Below are 24,610 nucleotides of genomic sequence, written 5' to 3' on the forward strand. Positions count from 1 at the left end.
GTTTAATAACACAGGAAATGTACTCCAGCATGGTCACACAATCTCTGCAGACACAGCCTTAAAGGATTTTTCCCCAAATTTTTTTTTCCAGCCAAGGGCATTGACAGTATACTCCATTGTATTCCAGTGGCACTGCTGATTGTGTCACAGTTCAGCTATCATCAGTAGGCAGAAAGGATCTGACCTGTGTGAAAGGGGCCTATTAGGTCACGTGTTAACTGTTGTATCACCCCATTCCATGCAGAGAGTTAACAGTTTAAATTATGCATTTTATTGCCTTATTATCAAAGCTGCCAGATTATGGGATGCCTTAGATCCATTCTTTGGGCTTCATTAACATATAACTAAAAGCAAACTTTAAAAAAAAATTTGGATAGAGTAGAGAGGGATTAGAAAACCTGACAGGTTTGTATTACTGCCTGTGTCCCAATTAGGGAGATTCATCCTCTCTATTACCAAGAATGAAAGTGAAAACAAATCCCGATTTTTGGGTTGTCACCAGAGTATGAATATAGGGGAATATAGGAGAAATCTACCAATGGAGACAGTAGTTCTGGTGACCCTGTTGACAGTCAAGGATACCTTCACTTTAGAGGGATTTACTTCCACTTCCTGCTTTGGCAAGGGGACAGGAAGTGAAGAGAAATCTCCCCAATAAGGCACAGATGGCAAAACAAGACTGACAGGAAGTATATAACCCTTTCTTACTGTATCTGTCTTGCCCTTAGTTCTACTTTAAGGGGATATGTTAGGACTCATTTGATTCAAGGCCCATTAGATTCCTTCCTCGGGCTTTGTTCAGCCATAGAAAAGAATGTAATGGGTCCCAAAAGAGCCCCTTCTGGGTTTTCACTGCTATTCAGAGCTTCATTACAGAGATTTCCCTCCATTTACTGTCCCAAAAGTGTCAAAGGTTTCACAGACAGGAAATAAGGAAAAACCTGCAACAGGGACACAGTTGTAGCAACACAACAGGGGAGGCGAAAACATTCTGTGTATACATAAAGCACACAGTCATTGTTTGCAGCACTTCTTGAGAGTTTGTCTTGCCATCAGTACTGCAGCATGTTCATAGTGTTTTGTGCACATACCAAAAATAAAACCAGGAAATCTTTGATCTCCTTTCTATCAATTTCAGAGCCTGCAGGCTGGCAGATAGCTGAGGGGGAGAAAGCTCTTTGTGTAAGCTATTTTTGCTGCCTCCTCCACCCACTTACACACAAAGAAGCCAGGGGAAATGGCAGAGTCGTGTGTGTGTGTGTGCTGTGTGCCGCTAGATGTACAAACTCTTAAGAACTGATTAATACAGATAATGATAACATGAGAAGTAATTACATTATGTACAGAGCTAGTCATGGACCTTTAGGGCATTTATAATCCTGGTGGTCACTGTGTGCCATAGATTTAGAGTAGTTCAGGGAGGGGGGATTATTGATTACTGACTGGAGATAAGCCATGTACCAGAGGTGAACAGGTAGCTATGTTTATTCTCGGTCATAAACATGAACAGCAAGATTTAGATAACAGACTTTGTCTTGCCTCTCAAGCCAGCCATAGATGGAGCAATTTTCGTCTCTGCAACCATGATTCCACTTTAAATAACTCCAAACAAATAAAGTTCATTTATTTTTGTTGTTATGAGTCACTGTACTTTGCCTTAAGGCCTGGTTCACACCTATGTGTTTTTGGTGCTTTTTGCAGAAACGCACTAGTCTATTTAACATGGTTTCCTATGGGACACTTTCATGTCTATGCTTTTTTCAACTGCTGCGTTTTTGGAGAGGGTGAGGGACTTTTTAAAATGAAAAACGGTGCATTTTTTGTTCAATAAACATCAATGAAAAAAAGCACGCAGTGCGTTTTTGACACGTTTTGTGCTTTTTAATCTGCCCAGCAACAAATTGAGCAAAAAAGCGCAAAATGCATAAAAAGCGTGAAAAACGTGTCAAAATGCATGTACAAAAACACAAAGCAAAAATCACTACAGAAATGAATCAAAAGCAAACTGCATAGGTGTAAACCAAGCCTATAGGCTGTTAAATAGTTGTAGGGTAGATTGGCACTGTGTGTAAAGGATAGCATGTGCCCTGTAATCCAAAGAGGAAATATGTTGTTGGAAAACAGATTTTATATTTTGCCTTTTGGTAAACATTTTGGTATGTGCATACTGGGAGAAAACCTCTTGTTAGAAGAACCTTTTTATATTTAACTCAGCAGAGAACTTGAAAGGAGAATTAATGAAGTCCTTCAATAATTCCTTCATTCCTATGAACATTCAGTGTGTAGATCGCCTGATTCTGGATAATCAACCTGTGGTGAAACTGCACGAGAGATGAATCTCTCTGTGGGAACCTGAACACAATCATTCACGAATACCCTAGGATGGTTCAGGTGTACTGACAAAGCTTTCCAGGCATTCAATAAATCTTGTGGCAAGTGTATAGATGTAGCAGGGGAGTATGTAAAAAAATAAAGGCAGTTTCCACTCCTTGAAATTTGTTCTTTTATTTTATAAACTCAAAAGTCCTGGTTTGACTTGAATGCCGCTCATATATTGAAACTTTGGAGTGGAGTCTTAAAGCCAGGTTTTTACGGCAATATAGTATGTTATAGGATATAGGGCACCAGTGACTTCTCTGAGTATATGTATGATTTTATAAGTTGAGATCTTGACGATTTTCTTTGAATGTAATGCTACAGCAACAGGCAGGTTGTACAGAAGTCAATCAGTAGATCGTGCTGAACCCGCCAAATTTTGATCAATGTATGGCCAGCTTAGGAACTATGCAGCCTTGGTCCACTTGGCTCAAGATGCACCAACATGATTGAGGTCTGGGACCTGTAAACAGTGTCTGTTGTACACATTTAATGCTGGCCTTTAGCTCTGCAGTAAAGTCCATAGTAGCAGCTCATGAAAGTTGGTGAGTGATCACATGACCCATTCCATTCTTGCCTCATTTCAGTCTCCAATTGGCACAGACTGGCATTTAATATTCTAAGTGGTGCACAGGAACATCAGAAACAGTTTATTCAGTCAAGACAACACATCCAAGAGCATCACATTGCAGTTATAACCTGAAACACATCAATAGGCTTACACAATTTGCAAGGTGAATACTTGTTACTGTAGGAGAAACTCAAACATCTCTGCACCAACTTAAGATGATCATTAACATAGACAATTCTGTCTGGCACTGGCAGCAGTTATAGTTTCTGTTGGTAAGAGCAAACATCCATGGCTGATCCATGGGTAATGAAATTGATTTAATTATTTAATTAGCGAGGTGTCTGAAAATTTTCCCCTACTTGTTGGCCAATTTCTTGGCCTAGTATAAGTTCTGCTGAAGTCTTCCATGTGTGATCTCCCTTTAATCTAGGCCTGGTCCTGGAAGGAGAATGTCCTGGAATCAGGGACATCAGGTCGATACACAGTGGAAACAGTCAGTACAGACGAAGGTGTCATCTCCACCCTGACCATCAGCAACATCGTGCGAGCCGACTTCCAAACTATATACAACTGCACAGCCTGGAACAGCTTCGGCTCAGACACGGAGATCATTAGACTCAAAGAACAAGGTGAGAGGCATCTCATGCATATGTGATAGAATATGAATTCCAAATTCACAGACTTTGGGGTGTATTTGTCAATCCAGTTTTGAACAGTATGTTAAATAGCAGAGCCAGACTTTCAAATAAATAAACACTGTATACAGTATATAAAAACTTTTTCTTTTTTTTTTTTTTACCAAATCTGATAACTACTTCCTAAAAGTAATATATTCTGAATCTGTCATGAACTATTTTTTCATTCATCTCCCTGTTGAATAGTTCTCCTTTTTTCCCTTTTGTAATTCCCCTTTCTGTTATGGTGTATAAGTCACTGATAAGAAATTCAAGGGTTTTAATATCCACCTCATGTTAAACGGTGACTGATGCTTTTGATCGTAGTCACTTGGGATAAGATTTAAATAGACGTTTTCTGATTGTAAAGGGCATCATTTGATGTGATATAAATCCCCTTTTACTCTCTAAATCCACCTCATCATGAGCAGTGATCAGCATTTAACACACAGGAAATATAGAACATTTGTAAGCTATTACATAGAGTACGATAACTGAAGAACCGGGAAATGAGACAGCCCAACTGAAAACAAATTGTAGGATTTCTTTTTCTCTTTTTTATATATATATAAAAGTGTTCATCTATAGCTGGTTTGCATTTTATAGAACAGTGATATATATATATATATATATATATATATATATATTTATCACACACATACTTAGACACACACATACAGATATACATCTGTGTACACCTGACCATCACACCTATATGACCTTGTTGGACATCTCATTCCAGCATTAATATGTAGATGGCCCCCCTTTGAAGCCATAACATTCTCCACTCTTCTTGATTTTGGATTGCGGCTGTGGGAATTTATACCCATTTGTGAGGTCAGGTACTGAAGTTGGACATGAAGACCTGGCTTACAGTTCCAAATTCTTCCAAAGGTGTTCAGTAGGGTTAAGGTCAGAACTGTTAGATTATTCAAATCCCTCTACACCAAACTGGTCAAACCATGTTTTTACGGGGCTGACTTTGTGCTTAGGGTCACAGACATGCTGAAACAGAAACTGGCCTTCCTCAAACAGTTACCACAAGATTGGAAACATACGATTGTCTAAAATGAAAACTTGAACTCAATAATTCAGAGGGGTGTCCACATACTTTTTTGCCAAATAGGTAGGTGTGATAGTCAGCTGTCCACAAACGTTTGGTCATGTAATGCATGTACATTCTTACTTCAACCATGCCAGCTTTTGGACATACTGCAGTTCCAGCTAGCAGTTTGGATGGGCCATTCCTTCAAATTCCCAGTTTATGTTCTTTAGTCCCAAGTTGCTGTCAAATAATTTAACATGCAGTGCAACGCAATGTGCAAGCACATTCTTATGTGACTCATGCTAGAGGGAGGAGATCCCCAACCTGTTAGTTAAATAAAATTAATCAACAGTTGGAATCATTTAATATGGCTTTTGGTATGCTTGGATAGAATCGGCAAAGGCCCTTGCTGTTCACCTTCTGTAAAGATTTTCTGCAGCAAAAGAGAAAAAGAAAGGGCTACAAAAAAAGTTTTAGAATAAAAATGGCAGCCAGGTCTAAGCTGGATCTCTACCCATATTTTAACATAATGCTAGGGTATTAATCTTAAGATATTTACCTTTCAGGTTCCTAAGGGTGCCTATATAGGGTGCCTAATCTTGGTTATGTTATCTGTGTTAAAATGGTGGGATCAAAGTGCAAGTTAGTGTTATACATCCGTGTGTAAAAAAGCATTAGGCTGACACTTTAATACAGGTTCACTTTAGTAAGTATAAAGCTCCATGGAGTGGACCATAGAGAAAGGACTAGTTTTGGGACAAGGGCCCTATTAAATACAGGAAAAGTAAAAAAATTAATTATGTCAGCTTTAGTCATCATGCATTAACTTCACAACTTAGTTATGTCTATGTACCACCTATAATTTAAAGAGGAGACTTACTACCAACCTCTAATATGCCAGCTGACAAATGAATATCAGCACCCAATCCCACTGAGTCTCTGCTACAGACTGCTAATCTATGCACTGACCTAGTGACTGAGAAATCATCATTCACCAATACACCTATCTTAAAACAGCCTCCTTGTATAGAATGTCTGATTCTGTTGTCTGTTTCTCATATGTCCATAACAACCCAATTCCCACTTTTGTGTATTTATATTGAGACAGACAGAGAGAGAGATAGAGTCACACCCCATACATTTATATCCATACCTGAGGACAGTTTGGGTAGAAGTTGAAAAAAGTAAACCTGCCACTTTGCTAATTCAGGGTAAAGTAGCAGGCTCTCTGGATAGTCCACCTTGTTCTCTGCCTCTACTGCCACTTGTCAGGGAGTTTTGGTTGACCCTTTGTGTTGGCAGGAGCAACACCTGACAACAAGCAGGACATATGTAAAGCAGTTTAAGTCCTTAGACAGTTCTTTAGAGCAAACAGTAGGCAGAAGCAGAGTCAGCAGGCTGATGGTTAGGTCAGGCACAGGTAAGCAGAGTCCCACTTCCAGACAGGTATAATGAAACAATGACTGACAATAGCAAAGATAACAGGCCTATAATCATTATAAGCACAAACAACATGAGGGAAAATGCAGTCCAAACAATACACATGAATAACTTAGGGCAGTAACAGTCAGACAAAATTTGGAGCCAGAAAATCCTCTTTCCGGGGCATGCGCAATATTCAAACCTGTTGATCAGGCATCAACGTGTAGGGTCCCTATAAAGATCACTAATGAGGGCAGCTGTGCACAGCAGAAACCTGAGCTGCAGTGCTTAAAAATGACCAGCAGGTAGCGAAGGTTTAAGGATGTCTGTATCACTGCCCTCTTTGCCTGCCACAGCTCTGAAGAGATAACCTTATGTAAGCTTAGCATTCTGGACTCTCAGCAGTGCAAGGTCACAGCGCTTCCCTGTAGAACAGGAAACCATTCTTCTGCCATGTGTAATATAGGAGATTACAAAGTGACAATCTGATGGCTTGCAATAGGCAACAAAAACTGTTTTTTCTTTAGATGTTTTTATGCACTACACAAATACATGTCTTAGTAAATTTGACTACGTTTTCAATCAGCTATAGCACACTAAACGTAAAAGGAAAACAAAATCTGCTTTCTGTGAAATAGCCTTTTATGACTTTCCCAACCCAAAACCTGTCATGATTTGCATATCTGCACAGAAATTTGGGCATCTGACATTAACTTTGATGTGCAGCTTGTTGTTCTATGCTAGCTGCCAAAAGCAAGGCACCAAACTGTCAATCACTAGAATTGTTTGTATAACAGTGCTCATACTGGAAAAAAATCCCTCACCCCACTAGAACACCTTCACTTTAAATATCTACGGTTCTGATTATTTGAAATTTTCACACAACAGAGAATGTAGTGAAAACCTCTTATACATAAAGCAATTTGCAAGTTCTGCTCATTGGGCCTTTAAAGAAATGACAAAAAAAAGCTGTAAAATAAAAGCCATCACCTGTCACAGTGGCGACAGTGAAGAATTCCTATTAGGAACCTCTCTAGGACTGGACATATAAAATATATGTGTTAATATATTGCAACATTGTGTTTGCACCGTTGTCTAGTTTTGTGACACATCTCATACCCAGCTAGCTCACATTGCCCGCAGGACTGCAGAAGCGCGACCTTGCCAGTCAGAAGTAGCCGACACTGCTGTCCCAGAGTGTTTAAACTCACTGTAACATTGTCACTCGCAACAACTGCAGCTGATACACAAAGAAAGGAAATGAAGGCGATTTGTTAAGGAAGTTTAGTGTATTGGATGTTTGACTTGTGTAATGCTTCGCTGCCAGAGGGGGCTGTAACATATTACATTTACAACAGTTTATCACTGTGGCTTCATTACATTGTCTGTAAGGTTATTATGGCTGGCTAATGTAGTAGAAAGACTAAGGTGCCTTCAAGGTGAAATCTGACAAAGACCTGGAAGATTGGAAGAGTTTGCAGACAGCACAGAGACTCTTCTGCAGCCAACAATCAGAGAGGAAGAAAAAACTCAGGCAGCCATTTTCAGTTAGCAGAGAGGCAAGGTTGTAAATGGTTTATTTAAAAGAAATCTGCCAGAACAGCTGTATGATAAGGCTCCCACAGAAGCAACCAACCCATTCTGGAAACATTCATGCGAATAGGTTCACTGCCCTGGAATGTGTATACAAGAAATCAGTAGGGGAAAGCTTGCTTCCATCAGAGCCATCTCAGGCAGGGGTTCTGCTTTATGTCCCTTTAAATATTTATTTCAGAAAATGAATGCCATCAAGACACAGACAGAGATACTATAATGAGATGAAAAGCTTTAAAGGCTAAGCTCACCTTAAAAAAAAAGAATAAAAGCACATATTTGTGCAGGTAAAATAATGTGCATTTATAATTTTTTTCCAGGAGACTGCAGAGCATTGTACCCGCAATCAGTAGATTGTCATGTCATGCTCTTGCAGATACTGCTTACAGCTTTCTTGTTTCTGTACTTTTTTTAATGCAAGCAGAGCAAGTTCCTGAATTTGACCTGGTGTCAAGCTCTTGCAGTCCCTATACAGCAGAGCTCGGAGTGAGAGAGAAAGAAGCAGTACGATATGTGCTGCAGTGCACATGTGCTGACAAGCAGCATGTTAATAGGAGGGGAAGAAGAAAAAATAAAAGGAGAAAACAGTGACAGAGATAAGCGTATCAGTCTGCTGCTTCTCCTTCACTGTCCAGGTACAGGATGAGGGACAGAGAAGATCTGTAAAAGCCGATACACACTGAGTTTTTTTTCCGTTCAGGCCAGAAGGCTGGAAAAAACAGAGGAGCTCACATGGAGGTCTCTGTACTATGTGTTAGTACAGCGATCTCCCCACTGAGCTATTGTGTTCTGACAGGGGGACTGCACCCACCAACAGAACACACTGGTCAGCGGATACCGATCAGCAGATGTTTTTCTAGCATTCCCCTTCAACTGAAGCCAGACATTGGCCACTGCTGTACTCATGGGCCAAATTTCTGTTAAACCAGCTTATATTCAGCTCGTGTGTACCAGGCTAAAGTGTTAGTTAACTGTAGAAGAGTAAAATGAGGCCTCTGTGGTGCCATATAGAACTGTGCTATGTGGCAGAAGACTGGATGGACAGAAATACATATCATCTGGCAGGTTTAGTTATATGTATTTCATCTGTGTATTTCTTTAGCTGTTGTTGAGTTCATTTCTAAACTTATAGTTGTTCCTTTTATCTTTTCTAGCCTTTAAAGTGATATTAAAGGTATTTTTTTTTAATAGCAAACATGTCAAAACAATAAAAACATAAATTAAATAAATAAATAAACATGTCATACTAGGCTTAAAATGGGGGTGGGAGTTGGTTTAGCTTTAGGGCGCATGAGCTGATCAGGTCCACCAGTCATTTTTTCAGGAAGATCTGATCGGCTTGTCCATGCATTTCTGTGGACCAGCTGGGAAGTGAAGTCCATTTACTCCCGGATGCCCATAGAGCAGGATCTGTCTGTGCCCACTCTGTATAAACTGAGCGGACACGGGCCTGTCATGTGCTCGCTCAGCTCCACAATCAGCAAGGAATCTGTGAGTGAATCCCCTGCTGATCAAAATGCAAACTGCCTGTGTGAAAGGGCCCTTAGTTTTTGACTGAACTTTCACTTTAAATATTGAATATTACTGTTTTTTATTGTCTGCAGAAAAGCTTAAGACTGTCAGTTTTGTATAAACAATATGGGATACAACATCACTGGTTATTAGAAGCATTTACAATTGCACCAGAGCATACGATCTTTAAGGTTTCATAAAGTTTTCAAACGTATCACACGAAGCAGTGGTTTTTCAGACCAACCTTGAATGGTAGGCAGGATTTGCATTTCTTTCCATCCAATTCTGACCTTTAAACACCTCTCCCACACAGCACAACCCAGTCTGGCAGGGCAGGAGAGATGTTTCTTCTTTGCAGCAGTTCATAAAGCATTACAGCTCTTGCCCCACCCCCACCCTGTAACTGGAAGACAAGAACCAGCAGACTAATGAGCTGTTATATCTTTGTCACTCTGCGTTCTCCTCCTGTCAGAATGCTCCATGTACTGCAGCACAACTGATTGGCTCTTCGTGTTGCCTATCCCTCTCCCAACATACGTTTTGCTGTACAATCAGAAGGCTGATATCAGTTCAAATTCAACTATTTACACTGATTGTATTAAAAAAAAAATAATGCTGAATGAATGAATACAGAGCTGCATTTGTTTGGGTGTTTACTAGCAGACAATGGATTATAAATAAGCTCCATTGTATCTCCTAGTCTATTGCATTGTGCAGCCATAAACTCATCTCAAGTCTCCTGTGTAACAGTTTTGCATTCAGAACTAGTCCACACAGCACTAACACACAGAATCACAATTAATTACAAACCGTAACTTGTCAACCCTGGAGATACAGATCTTACATTCATCCCCATATTTTTCCAAAGTGGGCAATAGCGTCTCCGGCATAGCTGACAGTCACAGCGAGGGGTTAAAGATGTGCGATTGTTGGAGGGCTTCCAAACTAGCTCAGATTTTATTAAATGCTGGGGCAGGCAGGTGGAGAGTTCTCATTAAAATAAGATTTATAGACGTCGCTGTCATGTAGATTGAATCGGAACTAAATGAACTGCTGAGAATTAGCCTTGGGCACCTTCCAACCTAAGCAGAGCCAGTGCCCGCCTGGTCAGATGGGTGTCAGTAACACTGCAGAGGATTTAAATCCGAATGAGCTAAGGCAAAGATGCTTTGGCTGATAGGTATAAATAGTTACAGACGTATATTTTGTAATACGCTGGCATTTTATCATTTAGTGCTAGATGCTTTTTATGGCCTTGTGATATGTACTACTTTAATTGAAATCCTAATTTCCTAATATTTATGCTGTCACACACAGCCAGGGAAACCGGGCAATGCTTGTGGAGACTATTATAGTGTTCATTGCACAATTCCCCAGTTGCTTTCCACTCAAAGTGGATGTTAGTGAAATGTTAGTTTTAAGTGACGTTCCTGGGATTATCTGTAATACAGAACTGTAAGCGTAGCCTTTATGCTTTTTGCTTTAAAATGGAACCAGGCATTTGTAGAACCCAATGTTAAATATTACAGAATCCATTCAGGCTCAAAAGTGGTCCGATTCCACACTTTACAAAATAACAGTTATTTAAAAACACATTAGTGCTGTAGGCTGCCATTACTGACCTCTGCTTCTAAAAATGCTATTTGTCTGGTTGTTGTGTTCACTCTCTGACTTCTGTACTTTTCAGAAAAGACATTGTCTTCACTTGATAAAAGGATCCCCAAAGCACTTTTGGTTAGTTAAAGAGACATAGACATAGATGCTGGCAGTTTGGAAGCTGTGTTTAATTTTATATACACTTTAGACTTCATTGGTCCAATAAGGGAAGAGTCACATGTGTAGAGTTTAGCCTGAGCTATCGAGGTCTGTAAGTAAATGTTATTTGTTTATTCCTGACCATAATAAATAATGTACAAAAACAGTACAAAATGTCCTTTAAAGTTTGCCCAAGGTCAATAATTAAAAAAATGAGAAATAGGAATATACAGGTGTTTCTCAATAAATTAGAATATCATCAAAAAGTTATTATATATCAGTAATTCATAAAGTGAAACTCGTATTACAGTGGGGCAAAAAAGTATTTAGTCAGCCACTAATTGTGCAAGTTCTCCCACTTAAAAAGATGAGAGAGGCCTGTAATTGGCATCATAGGTAGACCTCAACTATGAGAGACAAAATGAGAAAAAAAATCCAGACAATCACATTGGCTGATTGGGAAAGAATTTATTTGCAAATTATGGTGGAAAATAAGTATTTGGTCAATATCAAAAGTTCATCTCTATACTTTGTTATATATCCTTTGTTGGCAATGACAGAGGTCAAACGTTTCCTGTAAATCTTTACAAGGTTGGCACACACTGTTGCTGGTATGTTGGCCCATTATCCATGCAGATCTCCTCTAGAGCAGTGATGTTTTGGGGCTGTCGCTGGGCAACACAGACTTTCAACTCCCTCCAAAGGTTTTCTATGGGGTTGAGATCTGGAGACTGGCTAGGCCACTCCAGGACCTTGAAATGCTTCTTACAAAGCCACTACCACTGGGTGGTATGTTTGGGATCATTGTCATGTTGGAACACCCAGCCACATTTCATCTTCAATGCCCTTCCTGATGGAAGGAGGTTTGCACTCAAAATCTCACGATACATGGCCCCATTCATTCTGTCCTGTACATGGATCAGTCGTCCTGGTCCCTTTGTGGAGAAACAGCCGCAAAGCATGATGTTGCCACCCCCTCCTTCACAGTAGGTATGGTGTTCTTTGGATGCAACTCAGCATTCTCTCTCCTCCAAACACGACGAGTTGTGTTTCTACCAAACAGTTCTATTTTGGTTTCATCTGACCATATGACATTCTCCTAATCCTGTTCTGGATCATCCAAATGCTCTCTAGCAAACTTCAGACGGGCCCGGACATGTACTGGCTTAAGCAGGGGGACACGTCTGGCACTGCAGGATCTGAGTCCCTGGCAGCGTAGTGTGTTACTGACGGTAGCCTTTGTTACATTGGTCCCAGCTCTCTGCAGGTCATTCACTAGGTCCCCCCGTGTGGTCCTGGGATTTTTGCTCACCGTTCTTGTGATCATTTTGACCCCACAGGGTGAGATCTTGCATGGAGCTCCAGATCGAGGGAGATTATCAGTGGTCTTATATGTCTTTCATTTTCTAATTATTGCTCCCACAGTTGATTTGTTCACACCAAGCTGCTTGCCTATTGCAGATTCAGTCTTCCCAGCCTGGTGCAGGTCTACAATTTTGTTTCTGGTGTCCTTCGACAGCTCTTTGGTCTTCACCATAGTGGAGTTTGGAGTGCGACTGTTTGAGGTTGTGGACAGGTGTCTTTTATACTGATAACAAGTTCAAACAGGTGCCATTGATACAGGTAATGAGTGCAGGACAGAGGAGCCTCTTAAAGAAGAAGGTACAGGTCTGTGAGAGCTAGAAATCTTGCTTGTTTGTAGGTGACCAAATACTTATTTTCCACCATAATTTGCAAATAAATTCTCTCCAAATCAGCCAATGTGATTGTCTGGATTTTTTTCCTAATTTTGTCTCTCATAGTTGAGGTCTACCTATGATGCCAATTACAGGCCTATCTCATCTTTTTAAGTGGGAGAACTTGCACAATTGGTGGCTGACTAAATACTTTTTTGCCCCACTGTATATAGATTCAGTTCACACAGATTCAGTGGTGTATTTAGGTTTTGTGCTGCGCTAGGCAACACAAAAATCATCTGCCCCCACGGCCATGGGCCAACACCCCCCCCTTCCCGCTCCCGTGGAGAGAGCCTGAAAGACACAAATCAACACATACTATAAAGTGGAAAATAATAACATGCATTGTGGCAAAACACACATTTTTACCAAGATTACTGCAGCCCACAAGCATGAAGCTAGTAGCCTCAAAGTCATCATGTAAATGTTTATGTTTATTTTGCACGTTTTACAATATCTCCAGCTTCCAGTGATGTATCATATACCAAATTCCCTACCTTACTCAATCCTTCATGTGACAATCCATAATATGACTGCTTGTACTGTGAGAAAAAATATTCATCTGTTTTCAAAAGAATAGGTTTGTTATTTTTTTGGAGGACTCCAAATAAGTATTATTTTGTAGGAACACTAGAGAAGGACATTTCCTCAAGGTAATGTATTTTTCTGTTTGTTTTTCCCATCTTCTGCTGTTATCAGCTCTTTGTACCTTTTACCTTTTCTACACTATTTACTGCCATTTGTTTTACACAGAACTTGACACTGAAAACTCTATTTTGGTGTGAATAAATAACTGGAAATGAGGCTTGCAAATTTCAGTGAAATAATGGTAAAATGTGGCAAAAGTGCAAAGAGCAGAAATCTACCTTTTTGGCACAAGCAAGCCCCATGTATAAAAAGCTGTAAATGTAGAGAGATTGTATAAAAAGAACTGCTTATAGATTTTTGGTATACAATATGTTCAATCACTGTGTGACTTCAGGAGGCATTGTTGAATACATATTATTTGACGTCTGTCTCTGAGCGCCAGCTTGAACAGAATTCAGAGTTCAGCTCAATGGAACCTTTTAGCAATCACCACTTATTCTTTCACCACAACCAACATACGATTAGATAAAACCACAAGATGGTCAATATTTTCAAAGTACTTTTATGAAGCGTTTTCTCATATTTATCCCACTGGCTCCATCATTAACAGAGGTAGGCTTTCATCTTCATACACTGAGATTGGTGATTGACTTTACTGACCACATACACTATATTGCCGAAAGTATTGGGACACCCCTCCAAACCTTTTTATTCAGATATTCCATTCACCTCCATGGCCACAGGTGTATAAAATCACGCACGTAGGAATGCAAACTTCTACAAACATTTGTGAAAAAATGGGTCACTCTCAGGAGCTCAGTGAATTCAAGTGTGGTACTGTGATAGGTTGCCACCTGTGCAATAATTCCATCTGAAATTTCCTTGCTACTAAATATTCCACAGTCAACTGTTAGTGGTATTATAACAAAATGGAAGCATCTGGGAACAACAGTAACTTAGCCACGAAGTGGTAGGTCACGTAAAATAACAGAGCAGGGTCACCACATGCTGAAGCGCACAGTGTGCAGAAGTTACCAACTGTCTGCAGAGTCAATAACTAAAGACCTCCAAACTTCATATGGCCTTCAGATTAGCACAACAGTGCATAGAGAGCTTCGAGGAATGGGTTTCCATGGCTGAGCAGCTGCATCCAAGCCTTACATCAGGAAGTGCAATGCAAAGCGTCAGATGCAGTAGTGTAAAGCATGCCCCCACTGGAGACGTGTTCTCTGGCGTGATGAATCACGCTTCTCTGTCTGGCAATCCAATGGATGAGTCTGAGTTTGGCTGTTGCCAGGAGAACGGTACTTGCCTGACTGCATTGTGCCAAGTGTAAAGTTTGGAGGGGGATTATGGTGTGGGGTTGTTTTTCAGGGGTTGGGCTTGGCCCCTTAGTTCCAGTGAAGGGAACTCTTAAGGCGTCAGCATACCAAGACATTTTGGGCAATTTCATTTTCCCAACTTTTGTGGGTACAGGTTGGGGATGGCCCTTTCCTGTTCCAACATGACTACACACCAGTGTACAAAGCAAGATCCATAAAGACATAGATGAGCGAGACTGGAGTGGAGGAACTTGACTGACCTGCATAGAGTCCTGACCTCAACCCGAGAGAGCACCTTTGGGATGGATTAGAGCAGAGACTGTGAGCCAGGCCTTCTGATCCGACATCAGTGCCTGACCTCACTAATGTGATTCTGGAATATTGAACCCTGCAGACTAAGACGGGATGCCATTAAAGTTCATGTGCGTGTAAAGGCAGGCGTTCCAATACTTTTGGCAATATAGTGCATCTCTTCTGCATTCTGGACCATCTTCCCTGAATGCACAGGGCCCTAAATGCCGGTACCACTTGGTAAAGCATTCAGTCCCATCCAGCCACAACCTGTCATAGCCTTTGACAGGCTGCCTACAGCTGGGCTGGATGCTACACCTGTCCCTCCCAGGCGCAATAAAATGCTGAGAGGGACACACTGCACCTGGATAGCCCTTATAGTGTGATAAAAAGAAAGTGACTGATAATCATTCGGTTTTTAGATAAATTTGGTTTTAAATAACAAAATGTGGATTACTGATCTGATCTTCCAGCCACAGCAATTGGCTGTATAGTTCCAGGTCCAATGCCACTTGACAGAGGCAGCAGCATGACACCAATGATCTTTTCAGCTGTCTGCAAAGGTGACATTTTGACCATCACTGTAAGCGGGCATTCTTTCCACTAACCAAAAGTGTAAGCAACATTCTTCTCACTGACCTTGATCAATTAATTTTAGCTGGGTTTCCCTGAGACCTGAAAATCATTTTAAAGGTTCCACTAGGGTAAAAAGGTTGGGAAAGGCTGCTCCAGTGATTGGGTTTCTAATTTTATTAATGTATATACAGTCAGGTCCATAAATATTGGGACATCGACACAATTCTAACATTGTTGGCTCTATACACCACCACAATGGATTTGAAATGAAACAAACAAGACGTGCTTTAACTGCAGACTGTCCGCTTTAATTTGAGGGTATTTACATCCAAATCAGGTGAACGGTGTAGGAATTACAACAGTTTGTATATGTGCCTCCCACTTGTTAAGGGACCAAAAGTAATGGGACAGAATAATAATCATAAATCAAACTTTCACTTTTTAATACTTGGTTGCAAATCCTTTGCAGTCAAATACAGCCTGAAGTCTGGAATGCATAGACATCATCAGATGCTGGGTTTCATCCCTGGTGGTGCTCTGCCAGGCCTCTACTGCAACTGTCTTCAGTTCCTGCTTGTTCTTGGAGCATTTTCCCTTCAGTTTTATCTTCAGCAAGTGAAATGCATGCTCAATCGGATTCAGGTCAGGTGATTGACTTGGCCATTGCATAACATTCCACTTCTTTCCCTTAAACTCTTAGGTTGCTTTTGCAGTATGCTTTGGGTCATTGTCCATCTGCACTGTGAAGCGGCGTCCAATGAGTTCTGAAGCATTTGTCTGAATATGAGCAGATAATATTTCCCGAAACACTTCAGAATTCATCCTGCTAATTTTGTCAGCAGTCACATCATTAATAAATACAAGAGGACCAGTTCCATTGGCAGCCATACATGCCCACGCCATGACACTACCACCACCATGCTTCACTGATGAGGTGGTATGCTTAGAATCATGAGCAGTTCCTTTCCTTCTCCATACTCTTCTCTTGCCATCATTCTGGTACAAGTTGATCTTGGTCTCATCTGTCCATAGGATGTTCTTCCAGAAGTGTGAAGGCTTTTTTAGATGTCGTTTGGCAAACTCTAATCTGGCCTTCCTGTTTTTGAGGCTCACCAATGGTTTACATCTTGTGGTGAACCCTCTGTATTCACTCTGGTGAAGTCTTCTCTTGATTGTTGACTTTGACACATATACACCTACCTCCTGGAGAGTGTTCTTGATCTGGCCAACTGTTGTGAAGGGTGTTTTCTTCACCAGGGAAAGAATTCTTTGGTCATCCACCACAGTTGTTTTCCATGGTCTTCTGGGTCTTTTGGTGTTCCTGAGCTCACCGATGCATTCCTTCTTTTTAAGAATGTTCCAAACAGTTGTTTTGGCCGCGCCTAATGTTTTTGCTATCTCTCTGATGGGTTTGTTTTGTTTTTTCAGCCTAATGATGGCTTGCTTCACTGATAGTGACAGCTCTTTGGATCTCATCTTGAGAGTTGACAGCAACAGATTCCAAATGCAAATAGCACACTTGAAATGAACTCTGGACCTTTTATCTGCTCATTGTAATTGGGATAATGAGGGAATAACACACACATATCCATGGAACAGCTGAGAAACCAATTGTCCCATTACTTTTGGTCCCTTAACAAGTGGGAGGCACATATGCAAACTGTTGTAATTCCTACACCGTTCACCTGATTTGGATGTAAATACCCTCAAATTAAAGCTGACAGTCTGCAGTTAAAGCACATCTTGTTTGTTTCATTTCAAATTCATTGTGGTGGTGTATAGAGCCAAAAATGTTAGAATTGTGTCGATGTCCCAATATTTATGGACCTGACTGTACTCTGAAGACTGAAAATAGGACAGTACGGAATGCATTTTTTTAAATAGAAAAAAAAACATATAATTTGTAATATCATGATGGTCTTGATAGGGGGTTAATATAAAATGCTTTAGTTATACAGTCCAGGCTTTTTCAACCAGGCTTCTTCAGGGGTGCCTTGGCAATGCACCTAAAAATTACCCAAAAATTGTATACAAGCCAGCAGGTGGATTAAGCCTGCCTTTTGGTAACACAAAGCCACAGGTTTTTATTGTGCACTTGTATGACTTTCTAGCTGTGGACATCCTAACACCCAAAGAGGTCATCAGTTGATAAGGATGATGTTGGGTGCCTGCACATCATCCTTTTTTTCCCCTCCCCTGCCCCTCTCCATCAGCACTGGGGTCACATAAGCTTAGTGAGGGAGATACATTGAGGGAGAAACATTGGTATTCTAGTAAGTACCAGTGTAGAAAGGTATATTTGCTTTGGAAAAATAAATCATCTCTAATGTTGGGTGTACTATGTGTGTGGATGTTGCTTCATTATGTAAAACTAATAGATGAGTTTTTACATTTTTGAATGGGGTGCTTCGAGATTGTGCAGAATTTTAAAGGATGCCTTGAGATTGGCCATAATTTTAAAGTGGGCCTTGACTGAAAAAAGGTTGAGAAACACTAATATAGTCCCATGCTATTCCCTTTTTCCATCTTTACATTACAACTCCAGCTAAACTTGTTTTTTCTGTTTTGGATGGCAGAGGGAAGGATTAGAAAACTTGTTAAGTTTTAATTGTTGTCTGTGTTCCCACCAAGTAGGTTTCCCTTAAATTACTGTGCCAGTGATTACTAACTATGATCAGGGTGAAAATTAACAGGAAATCTACCCAATAGGAACACAGCAGTGAAGACCTGGTGGTTCCACCTCTTTCCTATTCCCTACTGTTCCAAGCAGAAAAAGCGTTTTGGCTGGATTTCCACATTACATAAATGTTTAATCCAAAAGAATCTGCAGAGCAACTGTGGAATTATCTTGTGGCTTTTCTTTCTCATTTAGCAGTTAAGTATTCTTAGGTCTTGGTCATGGCTCTGTGGTTAAAACAACATGCACTGTCATTGTTCTCCTATATACTTCTTAACCTTTTTTGTTAGTGCAAATATAAGGATTGTTGTATTTACTTTGAAATCGGTTTCTTGAAGTTCATTAAGGGAATCAAAAGTAAATCAGAGACAAATTGGTTGTACTGCAGCCTTCAGGAAGAATTGGAGGCTGGCAAAAAAAGACTTCAACCAGCCAGGTATAACCCCCATCCCATGATGCTCCAGTTTTGTAGAAAAGCAGTCTTAGTAATAGATCAAAAACTCAGAGGGGTGGGGCCTGTGTTTCTTAATGAACTCCAACAAATGTTTTTTACAGTAAGTATACATCCATTAACCTCCCTGGCGGTATGATCATGTCAGGAATTTTGTGCTGAAAGCGGTACCATTTTTTTGCATGGAAATATGTAGTTTTTAATTGTAGGCTGTAATTTTTAGGAATAACTCACTGAAATCTACCCGAAAAAGAGTCTATTAAACATTCCGGATATGATAAAACTTGAAACACGAAATCATAAATTATAATTTAATAAATAATCATAAAAAATAATAATATAATAATAATAAATTTAATTCAATAATATAATCAAACCAAAAACACTGAAATTTGAAATACAGAGGCAAATTCGCACATCGCTGAGCAAAGTCGCAAAATCGTTTTCAGTGTCTGATGAGGAATTTCCCCCACGAATCATTATCACTCAATTCTGCAAGTGGTTCTGATTTACTATCGCTGTTCTAAAACTGCTTTTGACATAAAGGGACGCTTTTTGGACACCATGGACTTTTCTAAGTTTCCAGGCAGAAAGAACATTCAAAATGCAGGCAGGGCACAGGACAAAGCAGTAGGGACAAAATGTATGTGAAATGCAGTGAAACAGCAATGACAGCAAAAATGTCATTTTTAAAAAATTTCAAATTTCCCGCCGGTTCCGCCGCCCGAACGTTCCGACGTCACGGGGACCGGAACACGGAAGCCAGATGCCGGCATCCGCCGGAGGAGATGGACGGGGACGCTGCAGGGGACCCATCGTGGGAGCGAAGGACAAGGTAAGTGCTGCAGGGACCCCCAGAGAACGCTGCATGGTAAGCCCGAGTGTAGCTCGGGGTTACCGTTCTTGGTATAGAAATTATACCCCGAGCTACACTCGGGAACACCGCCAAGGAAGTTAAGGGTCAAAGGATCAGATAACAAATATATTATACTTACCTGCTCCGTGCAATGGAATTGCACAGAGCAGCCTGAACCGCCTCTTCTCAAGTCCACTGCTGGCGCTCGTTTCTCCTCCTCCCTTCAGTGTGCCCCCATAGCTTGCCATTTGCTATGGAAGCACTTGTGTGGGCTCAATCCCGAGCTGCACTGCCTGAATCCATAAACACAGAAAGCGCAGCTTAGCCCCATCCACCGCTCCCTCGTCACAGTATTTGGCTGGCAGTAGCAGGAGACAATGGATCCTCAGCAAAGCCAAAAACTGATGGCAGCATGTGACTGAGAGACTTGCCTGTGGGACCTTATCCAACGATAGCATTACATGAGATATGAACATCTTAAACTTAGAAACTTAAAACTTAGAGAAAGTATACACAGAAGACTAGGTGGTGGGTTTGCAAATCTGAGAAACAGATGCCTGATGCTGAAAGGCCCAAGAAGCATTTACTGACCTGGTAGGGTGAGCAACCAAGAACTGGTGGAAGAAGAAGGTTGTCCCTCATGGGGACCCTGTGAAAAGAAAATAACAGAGTTAGCTTGTCTGAATGAAGATGTAGCTGTAAGGTAAACACAAACCACTCCAACCATATCCAAACAATGAAGAGGGAGCATCTTGGAATTTACTGGGGTCAGACAAAGGGATGGACGTACAATGTCTTGGTTAAGGTGAAAGGAAGAAACCACCTTAGATAGAAAAGAGGCTTTGAACCACAAGACAACTGTGTCTTTTGTAGAAAAAGAAAAGGTTGTTTACAAGACAAGGCCAAGGCTAAGACAAGGCTGCTAACAGAGACCATGGCAAAGCAAAGCGAATCAATCTTGTAGGTGAGAGTCAACAGGGGAATATCTCTAATAAGTTCAAATGCAGGTCTTTAAAGAGACAACAGAACCAGGCTGAGATGGCACAGAGTCATTGGAGTTTGTACAGGTGGAACTGTATGAGCAACTCCTTGTATAAAGATATTTACTAAGGAAAGAGAGCAAGTGATTTACTCCTTACTGGTACTCAGGGCAAAATGTTGATATAGACCAGACTACAGATAAGTTGGGATCATTCCCTGTCATTTACCTGATTGGAGACTGAAATGACGAGGTCGGCCTTACTTGTTTCACTAGCCCTGACCCCTGACACTAGCCCTGACCCCACTGGAAGTGGAACAGAGGGTGTCTAGGGACCAGGGGGACAAGAGCGCCAGCAGATGTTGTTTGCAGCTCTTGCAGTTGGAGACTTTGGAAAACTGGTGAACCTCCGATTCAGGCACAGTAGTAATATGCAGAGCTGGTATGGTGGGTCGCCACGTGTGCACCAGAGCAAGGCAGGAAGCTGGGATTGGAGACAGGAGCAATGTCATAGAAATAGCCGGGGCCATCAACGGGCAGACAGCGAGGTACCAAAGCATAAGCAAGCCAAAGTCAGGAGCAGAGCAGAAGTCAGGAACCAGTATCAAGAAGGAGAGTAATCAGAGTCAGGTCAGGAACAAGCCAGGTCAGCAACAAGGAAATCACACAGGAACGAGCAGGGAACAGCTGAAGACCAGTCAGCACCCAGCACAGGCAGAGGCACCTCTTAAATAGTCCGTCTGGTGCCAATCTTCACCGTGCATGTGCACGTGCGTGATCCTGCATTTCTATGCACATGCGCACGTCTATTCACCAGCCGTCCCACGGGAATTCCCTTACATTCCCACAGAGAATTTCCTGGGACGAAATTTTGTTGTTTCACATTTGGCAAATTTGCGATAGTAGACCTTGCATGACATGGATGTACACTTTTAAGAGCATAGAAATTTGTAAATCAAAGAGGCCCCTATCTTTTAGAACATGGATTTCAAAAGCCATGCAATTAAAGTCAGGGCCCATGTAGAAGAGTGGCAAATCAGTTCCTGGAACAAAAGATCCAGAAGATGTGGAAGAACCCACTGGGTGTCTGACATCAGTCTGATGAGGTTGCAGTGCCACATCCTCCTGGGCCAGTTCAGTGCAAAAAGAATCATCAGAATGCCCTCCATCTCGACCCTGCAGTGAAGACATAGAAGTTTCAGAGGATGAAAGGCATAGACCACTTCTTTCTGTAGCAACACTTCTGGTTCTTCGCTAAAGATTGAAGTATGCCACTGATGTGGCAACGACTCAATCATGATCACATGGCCTTGCATCTGGGAGGTCTAGCTTTGAAGGGACAACCATCACTCAGAGTTCTAGAATGTTGATTGTAAGATGACTTTCTGTCAGCGTCCAAGTCCCTTGCACAATCAGTGTGTCTAGGATTCCTTCTCAGCCTGTCAAGTGTGGAATCTTCTGGGAAAACAGAAGGAAGGATTTCCCTAATGCTGAAGCTGGATTCCTGTGCCATCAAGCCAGGGATAACCTGGTCTTTGATGTCAGGTAAATTGGTCTATCCAGAGAGTGCATCTTTTTGTCCCGTGTAGCCAGAATATAGAGTTGTAATGGTCTGGAGTGGAATTAGGCACATAGGACTTGCACTGAATGAGGCTACCATCAGGCCCATAACTCTCATGCATAAGTGAAGCGTTGGACAGCTTCTGGACTGCAGAGTCCAAATCTGGAAGCAGAGAGTCTGTAGTTTCTCTTGCAGAAGAAAACTCTGGATTAATCAGTATCTAGGATGAGATCCAAATACTCCAGCATTGAATTCCGAAATGTCAGGATCCAATGGAGCCTTGTGAAGACTACACAGTCCATGGACATGTTCTGACAGATTATGTGAACTGTTCTCTCAACAGGGTGCCTCTAGATAAGGGAACACCTAGGGAGTGCAGAAGGGATAGCCATGTGGCTAGCACCTTTGTGAACACTTGGGGTGCAAAAGATAGACCAAACAGAAGGGTCACAAACTGGTTGAGTTGTGTGCCCACAACAAAACATACAGCAGGTAAAATAGGTATTGAACACGTTACCATTTTTCTAGGTAAATATATTTCTAAAGGTGTTATTGACATTAAATTTTCACCACATGTCGGTAACAACCCATGCAATCCATACATTTAAAGAAACCAAAACAAAAACAGTGGGGAAAATAATTATTTGATCCCCTGCAGATTTTCATTAATTATTATATATAATTTCATATAATTTATCACATGATACAGATGTTATAGATTGAGTTGCAATTCACTAAGTAAAAAAAGTATTTGATCTACCAAAAATTAATTCTGGCTCCCACAGACTGGCTATGTGTTCCTGTGGTACACAGATTAGCCCTCTAAATTTAAGAAGGTGCTCCTAACAACAACTCGTTATGTGTATAAAAGACACCTGTCCACAGAATCTCTTTCCTCCATTCAAACATTACCACCATGGACAGGACCAAATAGCTGTCAAAGGATGTCAGGATGTCGGACAAGAATGTAGACCTGAACAAGGCTGGAATAGGCTACAAGACCATCAGCAAGATGCTTGTTGAGAAAGAGACAACTGTTGGAGAAATTATTCACAAATGGAAGAAATAGAAAATAACCATCAATCACCCTCGGTCTGGAGCTCCATGCAAGGTTTCGCCTCATGGGGCAAGGATGATCATGAGAAAGTGAGGGATTAGCCCAGAACTACACAGGAGGAGCTTGTGAATGATCTCAAGGCAGTTGGAATCATAGTTACCAAACAAACCATTCGTAACACAATACATCACCATGGATTGAAATCCGTCAGCGTCTGCAAGGTTCTCCTTCCTCAAGAAGGCACATGTACAGGCCCATCTGAAGTTTGCCAATGAACATCTAAATGATTTAGAGAAGGATTGGGAGAAAGTGCTGTGGTCAGATGAGACCAGAATTAAGCTCTTTGGCATTAACACGACTCGTCGTGTTTGGATGAAGAAACATGCTGACTATGACCCTATGAACATCATCCCTACAGTCAAGCAAGGAGGTGGAAACACTATGCTTTGGGGCTGCTTCTCTGCTAAAGGTACAGGCTGACTTTACCGCATTGAGGGGCCAATGGATGGGGCCATACATTGTAAAATCTTGGATGAGAACCTTCTTCCCTCAGCCAGAACACTGAAGATGGATCGTGAAGGGGTCTTCCAGCATGACAAGGACCCAAAACAAAACACCAAGGCAACAAAGAAGTGGCTCAAAAAGAAGCATATTAATGTCATGGAGTGGCCTAGACAATTTCAAGACCTTAATCCTATAGAAAATGTATGGAGAGAGCTGAAACATTGAGTTGCCAAGCGACAGCCAAGAAACCTTAAGGATTTAGCAAAGATCTGTAAAGAAGAGTGTACCAAAATCTCACCTGAGATGTGTGCACACCTGATAACCAACTACAAGAAACATCTTACCTCTGTGCTTGCCAGTAAGGGCTTCTCCACCAAGTACTAAGTCATGTTTTGCTTGGGGATAAAATACTGACAGGTACCCGCTCCCACTTCTGGTTCAGTGCGCCCCCCTGCAGCCCTTTGGGAAACTCAACAGGTCCCAAAGGACTGTGAAGCATTCACAAACTGCAACGTGCTTCATGCATGCGCAGCAGGGAACAGACTGTGAAGCCGCAAGGCTTCACTGCTGGTTTCCCTTAGTCTAGATGGCGGCACCAGCACCTGACAGCAGATTGAAGAATTGGCTTGGGGTGAGGACACCGCTGGATCCTTAGACAGTGCCCTAATATTAAAAGTCATCAGCTACAGTATTTGTGGCTGCTGGCTTTTATTTTTTTTTGGGGGGGGGCAGAACTTCAGAACTTTAAGTTATTTGTAATAAAATGGAATGATACAGGGAAAAAGTATGGAACACATGAAGAAAGGGAGGTGCAAAAAAGCATGGAAAGCCAAGACACCAGCTGAAATCTTTCAGTAATTTGAAAGCAATCCTGCCCCATATCAGTGCAAATTAATATCAGCTGGTTCAGTCTCAACTGATGGCCTATAAAAAGGTGTCTCATTACCTAGGTGTCGAACAAGAAACATCTCATGATGGATAAAAGCTCTCACAAGACCTTTGCAACCTTATTGTTGCAAAACATACTGATGGAATTGGATACAGAAAGATTTCTAAACTTCTAA

General features: G+C 41.3%; 1 protein-coding gene across 2 annotated transcripts in view; it reads left to right on the forward strand.

Moving 5' to 3' along the window:
• Window positions 1–24,610, forward strand: part of KIRREL3 (kirre like nephrin family adhesion molecule 3) — a 1,079,924-nt gene that overhangs the window by 971,846 nt on the left and 83,468 nt on the right. For both annotated transcript variants that reach the window (XM_089652098.1, XM_089652099.1), the window contains exon 12: window positions 3,378–3,576. In XM_089652098.1, coding sequence (XP_089508224.1) covers window positions 3,378–3,576 — 199 coding nt within the window. The remainder of the gene's footprint in view (window positions 1–3,377; window positions 3,577–24,610) is intronic.

Source organism: Staurois parvus, unplaced genomic scaffold (assembly GCF_062004578.1).
Source record: "Staurois parvus isolate SC_StPar_1 unplaced genomic scaffold, SC_StPar_1.0 ptg000671l, whole genome shotgun sequence".
NCBI classification, from domain to species: Eukaryota; Metazoa; Chordata; class Amphibia; order Anura; family Ranidae; genus Staurois; species Staurois parvus.